This window comes from Palaemon carinicauda, chromosome 1, assembly GCF_036898095.1.
Source record: "Palaemon carinicauda isolate YSFRI2023 chromosome 1, ASM3689809v2, whole genome shotgun sequence".
Classification (NCBI taxonomy): Eukaryota; Metazoa; Arthropoda; class Malacostraca; order Decapoda; family Palaemonidae; genus Palaemon; species Palaemon carinicauda.
The window spans coordinates 70,123,898-70,141,509 of NC_090725.1; the positions used below are offsets into that span (position 1 = coordinate 70,123,898).

General features: G+C 35.6%; 1 protein-coding gene across 1 annotated transcript in view; it reads right to left on the minus strand.

Moving 5' to 3' along the window:
- Nucleotides 1-16,442, minus strand: part of LOC137648805 (uncharacterized) — a 19,802-nt gene extending 3,360 nt beyond the window's left edge. The window contains exons 1-3 of the mRNA XM_068381962.1: nucleotides 16,341-16,442; nucleotides 4,365-4,515; nucleotides 3,781-3,934 (exon numbers count right to left, since the gene is read on the minus strand). Of these exons, the coding sequence (XP_068238063.1) occupies nucleotides 3,781-3,934; nucleotides 4,365-4,508 (298 nt within the window). The 5' untranslated portion in view covers nucleotides 4,509-4,515; nucleotides 16,341-16,442. The remainder of the gene's footprint in view (nucleotides 1-3,780; nucleotides 3,935-4,364; nucleotides 4,516-16,340) is intronic.
- Nucleotides 16,443-17,612: the final 1,170 nt, after the last annotated feature.

A 17,612-nucleotide genomic window follows, 5' to 3' on the forward strand; every position in this document is an offset into this window, starting at 1 on the left:
GAGTTCAATCCCTTTCATTAACTGGGTTAATCTTATATAGGCTAGTTGATGATTTTTTTGCTCAGTGGGATAAACTAAAAGAAAAGTACCCTCGAGCAATTTGTATGGGTCGTTTAGTCTACCTTAGTTTTGGTAGAATATAGCATTATAATTTTGTTTTTGATTTTAAGATGAACATTGTCCAATATATAATAAGTACTGTGTATACAGGACTTATTATTGATGAGCTTCTTGTCTTATTAAAGGCATGATTAACCCTTTTACCCCCACTTTAAGGTTAAATTTCGAGCACATTTTGCTATATATTTTTTTTGAAATTGCTCTAACAGGCTTAATGTTTTTCCTAGAGAGGTCAGGTTAGTCTCATTCTTTTGGAAAATGCCTGAAGTTTCTCATAGAATTATAATAAATATGTAAAAATATGTAATTAACAGTGTTTTGCAAGAACGTACTGGGACGTCCTTTGGGGGGGGTGAAAGGGTTAATAGCGTATGAAATTGATTTCTTTGAAAACTACTCCATAAGGTAATATTTTTTTTATACAAGCTCATCACTCATGTCCGTATTTGTGGTCTCTAAGTTCCCTAGGATACTGCAGTTTTGTCTTAACCATACAGAATAACATTAGTAGTAGCATGGCATATGCACCACCTGGAGTCAAGGTGTTAGGACCCCAAGTGGGGTCGGAAGGGTCATTACGTGGGATCATAAACAGGTCGTGGGGTCGCTGATGTACCCCCGGTGAAGGGGTGTACAAGACATGAGGTATCATGTTAAATGCATTGCTTTATATAGTAACAGTTGCCATTACTGTACAGTACTCTAATCAAGGAAAAAAAATGATGATTGTTTTAAGTCATAATTAAAATGATTACCGTATGATCCAGTTTCTCTTCCTCTTGTTCTGTTAAAGTTTTTATAGTTTAAATGGGAAATATTTATTTTAATATTGTTACTATTCCTAAAAAAATTTATTTTTCCTTATTTCCTTTCCTCACTGGGCTATATTCCCTGTTGGGGCCCCTGGGCTTATAGCATCCTGCTTTTCCAACTAGGGTTGTAGCTTAGCATTTAATAATAATGATAATAATAATGAAGCCCCGGGGCTTATAGCATCCTGCTTTTCCAACTTAGGTTGTGGCTGAGCAAGTAATAATAATAATAATAATAATAATGATAATGATAATGCAAAAACGTTAGTATTGCAAGGAGGAAACAATTGCATAATAAGGAACGTTAGATGAGGAAAATATAGCGATAAATCATTGTAAACATACAAATAAAAAAAAAAAAACAATAAAAACAAGGAAATAAGGGATGAATGAATATCAGTGTAACCAATTATAATTGATAGTGCTACTGTTACGTGGTATCTAAAACCTGTGTAAGGCCTCAAACTATATAGGAACCACTTTTATCAAAACAACCCATTTAAATACATCTCTAATTTATACGTCAAATTAGAAATGTATTTAAATGGGTTGTTTTGATAAAAGTGGTTCCTATATAGTTTGAGGCCTTACACAGGTTTTACAAAAAAGAAAAAAAAAAAAAAAAAAAAAAAAAAAAAAAAAAAAAAAAAAAAACTTTTAGCAAATCCCGATGAGTAGCCTACTACGATAACCTTTACTGGAAATTCACCCAAAACCGTCACCGACGGGTTTAATGTGTCGTGAAGTTTGTAGTGAGATGGTGTAACACCAAACGAGGGGTCAAACGTTTGGCACACCTGAAAATCCCATACAGATTGGCGAGTCTAGATTGGCGAGTCTAGAGGCTGAATGTTAACTGGCGATTATCACCCGAGCTCAAAAGATACTGATGCCAAAGAATTGTGGAACACGTATCGATGGGCCAATAATTTTTGGTTTAGAAAAAAGCGCTTGATTGTCGGGACTTTTATGTTCAACGAAGGGAGAGGGAGACACTGATTCCGATAGTAGAACTTGAATGGAAGCTTGGGTCTGATTTGTTCAGACGAGTGACCAACCTATTAATCATCAAGTAGTGTTGGCTATCAGCACAAAACAGTCAACCACCAACACAATTATGTCAAACCAACATCAGGAGCACATACACAAGGCATTGAGCGTTCGTTGCTTGAAGCCGAGTTTGACATTCTCAAAAAAAAAAAAAAAAAAAAAAAAAAAGGAATAAAAAAAGAAAAAAAAGTTGTACCTATTGAATATTTTCAGTCTAATTTAGATCTACGTAAATTACTGAAAATTCTCAGAAAGAATAATAACGTCTTCATTGCTTTTTAAAAAGATATAAGAACAATTTATAAACAGCAGATAGAGTAAAATTCGTGTTCTTTATTTCCAATTATATATATTTTTTTTTGACAAACCATTGCAAAAAATTTATGATCATGAAATTCTTTTTGATAAACTTGTTTTCTTTTTTCTTTCATATGTTACAAAGTATTAAACTGCATTATATGGGCAGAAACAGATCGTTAAATATCACGCTATAGCAGAAATGGCTGGTAGATATCACACTATAGCAGAAAATGGCTGGCAGGTATCACCCTATGGCAGAAAATGGCTGGTAGATATCACCCTATAGCAGAAAATGGCTGGTAGATATCACGATATAGCAGAAAATGGCTGGCAGGTATCACCCTATGGCAGAAAATGGCTGGTAGATATCACCCTATAGCAGAAAATTGTTGGTAGATATCACGATATAACAGAAAATGGGTGGTAGATATCACGCTATAGCAAAAAATGGCTGGTAGATATCACACTATAGTAGAAAATGGCTGGTAAGTATCACCCTATAACAGAAAATGGCTGGTAGATATCACGATAAAGCAGGAAATGGCTGGTAGATATCATGCTATAGCAGAAAGTTGCTGGTAGGTATCCCGCTATAGCAGAAAATGGCTGGTAGATATCACGATATAGCCGAAAATGGCTGGTAGATATCACACTATAGCAGAAAATGGTTGGTAGGTATCCCCCTAAAGCAGAAAATGGCGGGTAGATATCACAATATAGTAGAAAATGGCTGTTAGATATCACGCTATAGCAGAAAATGGCTGGTAGGTATCACCCTATAGCAGAAAATGGTTGGTAGATATAACGTTATAGCAGAAAATGGCTGGTAGATGTCACGCTATAGCAGAAAAGGGCTGGTAGATATACGATATAGCAGAAAATGGTTAGTAGATATCATGATATAGCAGAAAATGGCTGGTAGATATCACGATAGAGTAGAAAATGGTTGGTAGATATCACGATATAGCAGAAAATGGTTGGTAGATATCGCGCTATAGCAGAACATGGCTGGTAGGTACCATCCTATAGCAGAAAATGGTTGGTAGATATCACAATATAGCAGAAAATGGCTGGTAGATATCACGCTATAGCAGAAAATGGCTGGTAGATATCACGATATAGCAGAAAATGGTTGGTAGATATCATGCTATAGTAGCATCCAATTTATAAACTTTTAAAATAGAGAGGCTTACTAATAAGAGTCCAGTAAAATTTGGTAATGATTCGTGCAGCGAAATGTCAAAAACACGCGAGGGAACAAGAGACAGCCTTTCGGCTGCTGGCGTTATGAAAGTATTTGGAAGAGTTAACATTCCATCTGAAGGGCAGATATTGAATTCCAACAATGTCTTCAAATCATCCATATCTTAATGAAGCAAGAAAAAATACTTCAATAGCCGTTTTAAAGATACATAGGCTTTGATTAACCCTGTATCGGAAAAATTTACTCTTGTTTTCCAACAACAAGTGTTCAGCACACCTAAGAGAAAATTCTTACCTTGACCTGGATTGCTGATTAGCATCTTAAGGTCATCACTACTGAAGAATTTGACAGCCCTCACGAAATTAATAGACGACTCGTCGCCATCCTCTATCTTACACACAGGACGTGGAGCGCAGCTCTTTCTGATTTTACCTCCAAGAGTAGATGTCTGGAAAAGGAAGGCCAGCGTTATTATGGCAATGTCACTCCTTCTAAGAATGAGATCATTGACCTGTTCTAAATTCACTTAGCTGTTGCGAGTAGTTGTGGAGAAATCTTATCTTTATGCTGTGATATCAAATGATAACCTATTGGCATAATTATCTTTTACAATTGGTGAATTAAACTGGAATCGTGTGATGGGATAACAAACTGAATTCTTTTAAAAAGAGACTAATTTTGCGTCTTAATGATGCTTGCAGAATATAAGCAAGTTTATAAAATATACTGTAAAGATTATTGGTATTGTTTCACAACCAGACAATAAAAGATTAATAAAAATGTGTATATGATCGTACTCGATGCACATCAAAAAAGTCATATTAAAAAAAAAGACTAATATCGTTACTTTGAATATAAATAAAGAATGAGAGTCTTACCATACAAACACCAAAACCCGGAAGGCAGTTGGAATTAGTGTATGGTTCCTGATCACAGTCACTGCATTTGAAGCACTGCAGGGCCGATGAGGTCGAAACTACAGCCACAAGAACCACCGTACAAATCCACATAACTTTGCCCATTTTGCCTCTGGGGAGATTCATTTGTTATTAGATAAAAGTTACGCAGTTGGTCAAATTAACAAGGTCAATTCTAGTTATGATAAGTTATGACAAGAGAGGATCGGATAAAAAATGACTACATAAGGGGCTCGACAAAGGTGGTGGAAATATCAAAGAAAGCCCAGGAAGGGAGGCTGAGATGGCATGGACACCTGATGAGGAAAGATGAGGACCACGTTGGGAGACATACTATGGAGATGGAGGTTCAGGGAAGAAGAAGAAGAGGGAGACCAAGAAAGAGATGGAGGGACTGTGTGAGAGGAGACTTACAGGAGAAGGGGATTGATGAGGCAGAAGCGCAGAATAGAAAAAGATGGAAACGGCTCATCCGCAACGGCGACCCCATATAAAAATGCGAACCAGCTGGGAAGAAGAAGAAGAAGAAGAAGAATTCTAGTTATGATAAGATTTCTGTATGAAGTTTTAGAGTGTAGAGCTTCCTACTGACCGTGTATGACATTCTTGAGATATAAGTTCTACTTCACAAAATGAACTTCTTAAATCCTTAGGCAAGCTATAGTTTTAAAGAAATTCTATAAATTGTTAGTATGCACACATTTCACATTTGACATTTAGGTGAAATGCACATAGACTTATTGAATTATACACACACACATATGTTTATATAGGCTCATAAAATTAGATTATACACACAGGTACACACAAACACACACACACACACATATACATACATATATATATATATATATATATATATATATATATATATATATGTGTGTGTGTGTGTGTGTGTGTGTGTGTGTGCTTATGCGTTTGTGTGTGTGTGTATAATAGGTTTCTTAACTGGTAGCGTGGATCTCAATGATAAGCGAAGTTGCACGTTTAGCATTCTGTTTATTAAACAAAGCTCAACGTTTGTTACAGCACTATAACAATTGAAATTAATGATACTAGGCCTCGCCCCACAAGCGAGTGTCCCCCTACTGTCGTCTAGATGTTCTCAGACCTCTCGCTCTCAGTTCTTGACCTCTACAAGACCCTGGGTAAATTTAGGACACACCGTACAAAAGTAGATCTTTGGGCACAGGTGCCTGATTCGTGACCTGTTGTTCTGACACGCCCAAAAGAAATGATTGAATACTAAGGTGAGATTTTGTCCAATGAGATACCATTGGAGGAGTTTCCACATGGTAGACCTAACTACAATCTCCTTGTTATCCGCTGTTTCTATGGCACTATTTCTTATACTCTTCTGAACTTCACCTTTCTCTCCGACGACACGGACATTTGACAGTAACTTAAAGTTTGTTGATGGGAGTCTTGGTATACTCCTTATGCCACTCTGCTTCTCCCATGTAGTTATATATATATATATATATATATATATATATATATATATATATATATATATATATATATATTGTTATTCGTGGCGGTCATTGTGCCATTTTTCATACAAAAGACGCCCCCAGTATGGACCGGTCGAAATACCCCAAGCATTGGGACCCTACCCTAAGCCTCACCACCTGCCCACCTATCTTGTGCCCATCTACTCCCCAGAGGTCTCATTTCAGGCATCTTCAAAAAGCAAGTGGCCGCTCAGCGCCGCCACAAAGGGAGCCCGCGAAAAGTCAAGATGAGGCCTATTGCTGGAGGTGTTGGGAGACGATACCAAGGCCAGTGACCAATGGAACAGCGATCAGTCCAATGACCTCCCAAGGGAGGCTGAAAGGGTTATCTCATTGTAGGAGCGGCTGGGCAGTCTTCGCTCTTCAATCTCCACGGAAGCAGGACCCGGGTTAAAAGAATACCGGGTTAAACCGTCTCTGAGTTACTGCACACCTTCGTGACGTCATTGGTAAGTGACTGAAGAAGAAAACGAGGGTCACTATAGCAGGTGTTTCCCCCAGGGTCACTATAGTAGGCGTTTCCCCCATAGCACACTTTTCTTTCTTTCGTGACTGCGGAAGATAACTTTTCCCTTAATCTTCAGGTACTTCATTAGTTGAAGATTAGAAAGTCCATATGTCCTTTTAAATTCCCTCCTGCATTGTTAATCCGTACCAGGTGTCTCTCACAAGGTAAAAATGATAGAACCTCGAATTTGTTTTTCTTTTATTACATATTCCAGTTTTTTCCTCTTTGTTTTTATTTATTTATCTATTCTTTTTTTTGGGGGGGGGGGTTAAGGAGATAAGAGGATTCTGCTTAAAACTTATACTTTTTAATGAAAATATACAAAAAAAAACATTTAAAGTTTTGATTTACAGGTTTGTGGTTTTAAATCAAACAGAATATGACATGTTATATGATTTCTAGAAAATATTGCAATAAGTTTAATGTATTGATAACTAAATTTTATGAGGCAAGGCTTTCCAGGAAATGCTGGTTGATGAAGAGTAGGAACAGTACCATCCAGTAAAACGTTTACATTACTTGGAGTTGGAAGCTCAAGGAGCTCATACTTGAGTTTCTTTTGTAGTCTGTAGGTTTAAAGTGGAGGCTACAGACCATGGCATGTTTAACATTAACTGCATTGCAATTGCAAAACTGAAGCCATTTCTGTTGCAGCTCCTGATCTCTAGGAAATCGATGAAATTTCACATTTTGGTCTTCCTTTCTCTTTTGACTTGATCTGCAGCCATACACAGAACAAGTAGCCATGACTCCTCAGGACCCAGAGGATTAACGTGGATTTATCCAGAGATAAACCAGTGGATGAAGATCGCGTGGTTAAGAGAGCTTGAGTTCTTGTTGTTCTCCCGAGTAGAGTCAAATACAGCCTGATGACATTTCTTAATCTGAACCCTAACCAATGCTGCCGCTCTGCGACATGCACGAGATTGTTCTTATTTTGGTCAGAAGCGGGATAACCTGGTATTCTTTTAACCCAGGCAGGACCTGTGATACGCTCTCAGCAAGGAAGGCGACAACGTCCTTTTTATCAAGGAAATAAGATTGTTTGCTGTAGAAGTCTACGGTCAGTCCAACTCCATGTGAAGCACCTTGTGACTTAACAATAAGATCTTTCTTCATTGTGCTCCCCTTTTTATTAATTTTTAGTTAAATAGTATTGTAAATATATTTGTTGTCGGTTATTATTGTCTTATTGCTGGCTGGCAACCTTAAACCTTCCCTTACATTGTTTTTTTTTGTTCATGCCCTGAGTTCTTAACCGAGGCCGGACACATTGGTGTATATATATATATATATATATATATATATATATATATATATATATATATATATATATGTATAAAATGTCACATGGCATGATAGAAGACGGTGAATTAGACGAATTTTATATCGTAAGAGGATCTATTGTCAAAGTTAATTTCCACAACAAAAATGAGCTTAAATCTTCAAAGCGAGTGAAACAGAACTGTAAATCTTGAGATTACATAATAGAAGAATTGTAAGTTTCTCTCTGGCTTTTAAATGATTTCATCAGTCAAATACAACGGAATTAACTCTTAAATAATAAAATAATTATACATGGGGGGCCTGGACACTCGAGGAGACATTTTTATGACTAAGATTATTACAGAAAGAAATTGTTGGACGTCTTATGGCGTATGGACGTCCGCCATGATTGAGGTAGGCTTACCATGACAGGTGGGCCTAGTGAGGGCTGAGTGAGGGTTGCCCACTCACGAGTAGGACTGGAACTTAACTGTTCTCGACCCACTTACTCTGGGTGTTCTTATTTCCCCTACATTGCTGGGGGGGGGGTCTCGGGGTTTGTCTCGCGTAAGGGTAGCAGTGGCAGGTGATGTAACGGCATCATACTAGTTCTCACTCTTCGTCCCCTCTCCCTGGTGTACCTGTTGACAAGGAAACAGATGCAGTACACGTGTGCTTGGCTTGTGCTTGGATCAGCAAATACCAAGCGATGAAGATAGCGGCTGGAACTGCTTCCCACAAAACCCATGGATCAGGGAGACAAGGTCATAGGTCGGCAACATCTGCCCTACTTCCTGCGCATTTACTTTATGTTTTTAGCCTTTGTTTAAAACTATTCATTTGTACATAACAAATATATATATATATATATATATATATATATATATATATATATATACTGTCTATACAATAGAATGGACAATTTGCCGTGTATATATGACAAATGAATTAACTCACAACCTATCATAAAGGAAATTTATTTTTAGCATTCAAAGGGACCATCTTCCCTCCTCTTCTGAAAATATCCTTTTTTTTCTGAAGAGGAAAGGAGATGGTCCTTTCGAAAGCTCGAAATAAATTTCATTGTCCATAGATTGTGGGTTTTATATATATATATATATATATATATATATATATATATATATATATATATATATATAAATATATATATATATATATATATATATATATATATATATATATATATACGCCGCATGAGTCCGGCCTCGGTTAAGAAATCAGGGCATGAACAAAAAGAAAAAACGAAAGGGAAGGTTTAAGGTCGCTAGCCGGGCCCCTTCTGGGGTCATTGGCCTGACCGCTGTCCCATTGGTCATTGGCCTTGGTATCGTCTCCCGACACCTAAAGCAATAGGCCTCATCTCGACCAAGGTCTATAGATATAAGAGGTCTTCTCAGGCCACCTTAGTGCGCAGGTAGCCGGATGGTTTGAGTCGGGTGGGTCAGAGCGATGACGTCACTCAGACTTAACCGTGGCTGAGTAAGCTGTGGAACTTCCATAAGAAAATAAAGGAACCATGCTTTCTGCTTTGTATTTATCAATCTTTTCGAAGATTTATCTTTTATTCTTTTAGGATAATAAAAGTAGGATTACAAATACATAACTTTCTTACACTCAAACAACCAAACAAATATTTGATGATGTAAATAACTGAAATTTGTCGAGCAACAGACAGTTTAAATTCATAAAATAAATAATGATGTATACACAATATATATTTCAGTTATGTTCTATATCACGTTGCAAGCTTTTTTATTTTATTCTGCGCTTTTCTTGATGAATGAATATTCCTATTTAAAACACGAATTCTAAAAAATGTACATCTAACAAAAAATTTATTCACTTCGTATGGTAATGGGATTTCATTGCTTTTAAAACACTCGCTAATTAAATCAGTTAATTTATCTGTCTCTCCTTTTCCAGGTTTTAGATATTTTTTCCCATGATGACAAAGAAACATTTTTTCCATCGTTTTTAAATGCACCAAGTATTAATATTACTTCCAGTGACAAGACATGCTACTTGTTTGGGTGAAAAGTATTTCTTCAAATTAGCTTTTACTACAACAGTTGCTGATGCATACATCTCATTCAACTTAGCGTACATCGCTGTTTTCTCTTTTTCCCAGTTTTCCTTTTCTTTTTCCCACTTGACCTTATTATCCAGCCATTTAGCTTTTTCATTTTCTCATTTAGCCCTTTCAGTAGCAAAACAGCTTTCTTTAACTTCCCACTGCTCTTTTTCACATTTCCACTTTACCTCATATTCTTCCCACTTCCGTCTGACATCATCTCTCTCCTTCTCCAGTTGCTCAATTATACGTTGCAAGTCTTCAATCGTGGACACCGATTTGACTTTTTGTACAAAAATCTTCCCTGTTTCCTCGTGCTCTTGACTAAGGATTTCATCTACAAGTCGTTTTTGTCCTCTTTTTTTCGGCTCTTACCATCCTGGACGTATCTGATTAAAATTAAAATTGAATAATTAAATAAAATGGACTTGGTTAGAGAACAATGCGATTAGAATTTTCTGACATTATTGAATATGTAAAAATCTGAACTAAAATTTATGAATGGTACTTTTTCACAGCGAAATGGAATAAAAACAAACAATTTTTTTAACTTTATATGAGGAAAACAACTGATTCTGCGATTTCCAGATTACTGATGAATAATAAAGATATACAATAATTATTATCTATGTAAGTTGATTACAACGTTATTTATATCTTAATGTTTACCCAACAATACACGATACTGGTTTCTTACCTTGTGATGCATGTGAATGTCCAGTTGTAGGTAAATGCATCGTCGGTACAGATCCTTTCTTTATTCTGATGAGAGATCGAGGCAATGGTTGATTCAGCAATTCATACATCAAATTCCTTTCAAATGCATCAGCTTCAAAGTGTTCACTACATATCTGAGCGTTTCCCCATTAATAAGATCTCTTTTGCACAGCTGAATCCACGTTTTCCTTGTAATGATGTCCTTAGGGAATTTATGAAAAGTGAGATCTTTACTTTTTCCTCTATATGAGATGCATCCGAAAACTGCAAAATTACTGGGCATTTTGTTATATATAAAACAGCTTTAATCAGCAAGGCGGAAGTGTAAGCCACGTTTGCTTGTAAACAAACAACTGCCCGGTCAAGGGGTGATCGACCTTTGGTATGCTTGGATGGAAATAGTCATAGACCTTGGCCGCATCTATAGGTCCTGCTTACGTCACAGTCTGTACCTGCGCAGAAGAGTCATATTTTTGGTCGGGGTTGAGAAGACCTCCTTAATCTATAGACCTTAATCTATAGACCTTGATCTCGACTTTTCCCGGGCTCCCTTTGTGGCGACGCTGAGAGGCCACTTGCCTTTTGAAGATGCTTGAAATGAGACCTCAGGGGAGTAGATGGGTATAGGATGGGTGGGCAGGTGGTGAGGGGGGTCCCAACGCTTGTGGTATTTCGACCGGTCCTTACTGGCGTGGGGGAGGGAGGGGGAGAGGGGTCTTCTGTATGAAAAATGGCGCAATAACCGTCACAAATAACAATATATATATATATATATATATATATATATATATATATATATATATATGTGTGTGTGTGTGTGTGTATATATATACATACTCTGTATATATATATATATATATATATATATATATATACATATATATATATATATACATATATATATATATATATATATATATGTGTGTGTGTATATATACATACTCTGTATATATATATATATATATATATATATATATGTGTGTGTGTATATATACATACTCTGTATATATATATATATATATATATATATATATATATATATATATATATATTATATACATATATATATATATATATATATATATATATATATATATATATATATACAGCATATATATATATATATATATATATATATATATATATATATATATATATATATATATATATATATATATATATATATATATTGTGTGCGTGTATTTTTAACGTATTCCTACTAAAAGATTTTATAGATTGTGGTATACCAAGCAGGTAGGCCTACTAAAAAGCTCATGGTAATGAAACCTAATTAATGGAAAATCATGTTTAGGCTGCAACCATCTAGATATTCAAACAACTCAATTTATTAGATAACACACTTGAAAATATATTTTCTTTATCATTGAAATAGGCCTAACCATTTAGTTAAACGCACATATAATTACGATTACGTTTTTTTTTTCACACCCACTTGTGTCTTATTTATGTTTCATTCAATTAGATGCTAAATTTCTCTGTTCTTTATCAAAAGAAATCACGATAACTTTCAACATAGCTCTGTAAAAGTAGAGTTAATTTAGAAATCCCATTATCCCTTTCTTATGCACTTATAGCCTGCCTACTGCCATCAATCGTGAAAACTGATATATATCACGTAGCGGCAGAAGTTTCTACGAAATGTTTTTTTTTTTTTTTTTTTTTTTTTTTTATAAACAATTATTGCACCTAACATTAACCATTCACCAGGGAAATGTCTTCTGTGGTTCTACAGTTAATCACTGATACCTCTTATGAGATAAAAACTATGTCAATAATTGGAATAAAATATACTAACTGGCAATTTAACGGTAGACTTTGTGGCACCAGGTTATTCTCTCAAAGATCACCGTGTTCGTCTGAAGCCTGTAAATACGACTAATGCTTGGGGACTGGTGACATGGCCCCTGCCCTAGTAGTACTGACTGGCGATGAGGATATTAGGGCAAATTTCGCCACTAGTATGCCATAGCTTGCAATTCATTAGCTGAGTAAATGATGTTACGTTTGTGACGGTAGTCGAAACTGAAGTCGAAGGTGAAGTAGAGTCCGAACAGTCGGTTCATAAATGCGAATATCAGAATAACCAACCTACCATATTTTCCCTTTATATTTTATTGATAGTTGGATGGTTCTATGCATATTTGCTAAAATGATTGATAATACAGTATGATATTACATATTTGTTTCCACATTGCTTGAAAGATTATTATTATTATTATTAGCTAAGCTACAGCCCTAGTTGGAAAAGCAGGATACTATAAGCCCAGGGGCTCCAACAGGGAAATTAGCCCAGTGAGGAAAGGAAACAAGGAAAAATTAAATATTGTAAGAAGAGTAACAACAATAAATATCTCCTATATAAACTATAAAAACTTTAACAAAACAAGAGGAAAAGAAATAAGATAGAATAGTGTGTCAAAGTGTACCCTCAAGCTAGAGAACTCTAACCCAAGACAGTGGAAGACCATGGGACAGAGGCTATGGCAATAACCAAGACAAGAGAACAATGGTTTGATTTTGGAGTATCCTTCTCCTAGAAGAGCTGCTTACCATAGCTAAAGAGTCTCTTATACCCTTACCAATAGGAAAGTAGCCACTGAACAATTACAGTGCAATAGTTAACCCCTTCGTTGAAGAAGAATTGTTTGGTAATCTCAGTGTTGTCAGGTGTATGAGGACAGAGGAGAATCTGTAAAGAATAGGCCAGACTTTTCAGTGTATGAGTAGGCAAAGGGAAAGTTAACCGTAACTAGAAAAAAGAATCCAACGTAGTACTGTTTGGCCAGTCAAACGACCCCATAAATCTCTAGCGGTATTATCTCAACGGGTGGCTGGTGCCCAGGCCAACCTACTACCTGTAGGTAAACCTGTGTTGAACGAAAATTTCAAAATTGTTTCGTTTCTAATAAATTGTCCTGACAAAGACAACTTGGAAGCTGCAATGCTGCAAGAAATTTGAAGGATTAGGAAGCATGGACACCTGGAAAATAGTACTAAGACCAACAGGACACAAAGTGATTGATTGCAAATGGGTATTCAGATAAAAATACAATGCAGGACACAAAGTGATTGATTGCAAATGGGTATTCAGATAAAAATACAATGCAGGACACAAAGTGATTGATTGTAAATAGATATTCAGATAAAAATACAATGCAGGACACAAAATGATTGATTGCAAATAGATATTCAGATAAAAATACAATGCAGGACACAAAGTGATTGATTGCAAATAGATATTCAGATAAAAATACAATGCATTTAGTGAGGTAATGGTACACAAAGAAAGACTTGTGGCCAGAGAGTTCTGCCTAACACCTTGTGGGGACTACCTCGAGAATTACACTCCTGTAGTGAGGACATCAAGCATTAGACTTACTTGTATTTGCTGCTGAAAATTCATGGTCAATTGAATAGCTTCATGTTAATTCAGCCTCTCTGAGCAATGGACTAAAGGAAGTCATATTTATGGAACTACCAAATGGATGTAAACAGAGAGCATTTTGTTTGTGAAGTGGAGAAAAGCATCTACAGCTTTAAAGTGGTAGAAATTATAATGAAAATCATATCAAGAAGCTGACGAAAAAGACCTGATTAAATCTGAATTTGATAGATGTGTCTACTATAATGAAATCATTGTTGGAAATTCAGAAGATGTGACACATTTCAGGAAAGAAATCAAGAATTATTTTATCATGAAAGATCTGGGAGAGGCATCAAATATTCTTTTCATTAAGTACATCAGAGAAGATCCATCAACAATACTGATCCATCAGAGAAGATCCATCAACAAAACTGATCCATCAGAGAGACTACATTCAAGAGGGGCTAACAAATCAAAATCTTGCTTAATCGAAAGGATTGTCAACGCCATTAGCCCTAAATTTCAGAAAAGACGTCCCAGAAGATGAAGAATGTAATGCTGCAGAATACAGAGGAATCACTGGTAGCTTGTTACACCTGGTAAATTGCACTAGGCCTGACATAGTTTTTGTCACTGGAGCAATATGACTGAAAAAGAATACAGAGGAATCACTGGTAGCTTAATACACCTGGTAAATTGCACTAGGCCTGACATAGTTTTTGTCACTGGAGCAATATGACTGAAAAATCAAGATCCTCACAAACAAGATTTAAAGAATGCTCTCTAGCGGTTTACACGGCTAGCTAGCACATACACACACTCACAATAGCTTTTGTTCTTCTAATAAGCGCGCATACTTATAAGATGAAGAGAATACAGATAACCTTGAATCAGACAAACGGAAGAATATATATTATAAGCTGAGTGATGAAGCACTTGGTGCCTTGCCAAGAAGACGTCTATGAGATGGGCCTGCCACTCCTTAGCTTGTGGCCGCAGCAGCTCAAAATAAACATCAGCCCAGTTCAGCGCTTCGATATGATCATCTCTTTAGGAGGAAAATTATGATGTAAAAAATTCTTAAAAGTAGGTACGAAAGCCTTATTTTCCCCCATGAACTTTAGTTTGATAATGCTAAAGTATTACAACCAACTCGAATTACGTACAATGGCCGCTGTAGCTCAAAATAAACATCAGCCCTGTTCAGCGCTTCGATATCATCATCTCTTTTGGAGGAAAATTATGATGTAAAAAATTCTTAAAAGAAGGTACGAAAGCCTTTTTTTTTCCCCATCAATGCTAAAGTATTACAACCAACTCGAATTACGTACAATGCCAACAGCCGAAAAGTACCATTTAAAACCAGAATTAACAAACACGCAAAAAGGCCGTTGTGGACAACACAGTGCCACGACCAAGGCTAATCTAGACGCAGATCTCATATGTCTTTGAAACACCTCCAGCATAACAAAATAATCTCAACACAAGCAGATGTGGGGAAGAGGAGATGAATTTGCGCAGCACAACAAATGTATTTTGTTTTCATGACTAAGGATATTTTAAGATCCATATTCATAAAACCAATCCAATCCATTATCTTTCAATATTTCATATCCAGATTGCATTGTATAACATTATTCATTGCGTTAGTTAGAAGGATACATCACAATATTTAATGCGTTTAAAGATTTACTAAGTGTAGATGTGACTAACATATATATGTATATATATATATATATATATATATATATATATATACATATATATATATATATATATATATATATATAAATGTATGTATATATATATATATAAATGTATGTATATATATATATATATATACATACATTTATATATATATATATATATATATATATATATATACAGTATATATATATATATATATATATATATATATACATACATTTATATATATATATATATACATACATTTATATATATATATATATATATATATATATATATATATATATATATACATACATTTATATATATATATATATATACATACATTTATATATATATATATATACATACATTTATATATATATATATATATATATATATATATATACATACATTTATATATATATATATATATATATATATATATATATTCTTACTGTTGATGAATGCCTGAAAAGCAGCTGCTACCAATTAAAATTTTTCACAGTTTATAAACAACATTCAGATAAGTACTTTGGGGCAGCATACACTCTTAAAGCACAGCACGGCCAAAGAAATAATTTTCAGTAAGCTAGAATATATAACAGAACAACAGTGCGAACATCACTTATATGGTAAGAAATTTCCTTTTCCCGTTTTCTTTCTCTAATAATAGATATGAGAGATCTTTGTGTCTTGCTGTGGGGCACACTGTAATAGATAAATTTGGTCACTGCATAGTTACCTTCTACTAAAACGAACGACTTACCGATGAACACAAGCCTCCTTTCGATGATAGGACGGATGATCAAATAGTTTCGAGTCTTTCGGAGAGCTTCACCACAACCTCTTGCTTCAAACGCATGCAAAGAGTAACTGACTGCTGTCCGAGTGAAAAGCCCAGGCTCAACTGTCCCGTAAACCCCTGGGCACTTATCTGCTTCTTCATATCATAAACAGAAAATAGTACAAAACCAAGGATGAGAATTAAAGATTAGAAAAGATAACTATAAAAGGCTGTTCAACATATAGACACGTTGAATTATAAAACTAAATATGTTCGTCAAAGTGTTGGGTAGGTCTCCGACATTTCCTGTGACCGGTTCAGTTTATCGGTGTTTGTTATTGCATAAATTACGCGATATTTGTTTACTGAAGACGACATTGCTATTCTTGATACCTTTGGCCAACTCGTAATTCTCCTTCATGAAATATAATGGCATTCTCTCGGGGAAGAAACAGAACGCCAAAAATGGTTCATATAATGTAAAATGAGTTGCACCAGTTACTTTCATTGAGAACACTATAGAGAAATTGCACTTTACTTGAGTTTTATAGTTGTAGAGATGTTATACTACTGGACTGTAAGAAAAAAAATTGTACTATAGTCCATTTCTTTTATCGAGGCAGATTTGCACCGACTTGCAGCGGTGCCCTTTTAGCTCGGAAAAGTTTCCTGGTCACTGATTGGTTAGAATTATCTCGTCCAACCAATCAGCTATTAGGGAACTTTTCCTAGCTAAAAGGGCACCGCTGCGAGTCGGTGCAAAAATGCATCGCTAAAAGAAATTGACTATAGCCACGAGTACTTTAGGATGGTCTCATCTTTTGCATACGTCATAACGGATTTATTTTCTATAATTAGTTTAGTATTACATTTTAGAAGAACCTCAATGGTTATCTGGTTGGTCGTTAATGCTTCGGATTATAAACTTGCTTCAGGAATATGGCCAAACCATTTTCTTTAGTACATATGTATAGTCCTTTACTTTTAGCGATGCAGATTTGCACCGAATCGCAGCGGTGCCCTTTTAGCTCGGAAAAATTTCCGGATCGCTGATTGGTTGGACAAGATAATTCTAACCAATCAGCGATCAGGAAACTTTTCCGAGCTAAAAGGGCACCGCTGCGAGTCGGTGCAAATCTGCATCGCTAAAAGAAATGGATTATAGGTGCTAGAGCCATAAATAGCCTTCTTTGTGTCATGGTCAATATTGCCAACAATATACACCACTTTACCGCAGACATTGCTATAATCATT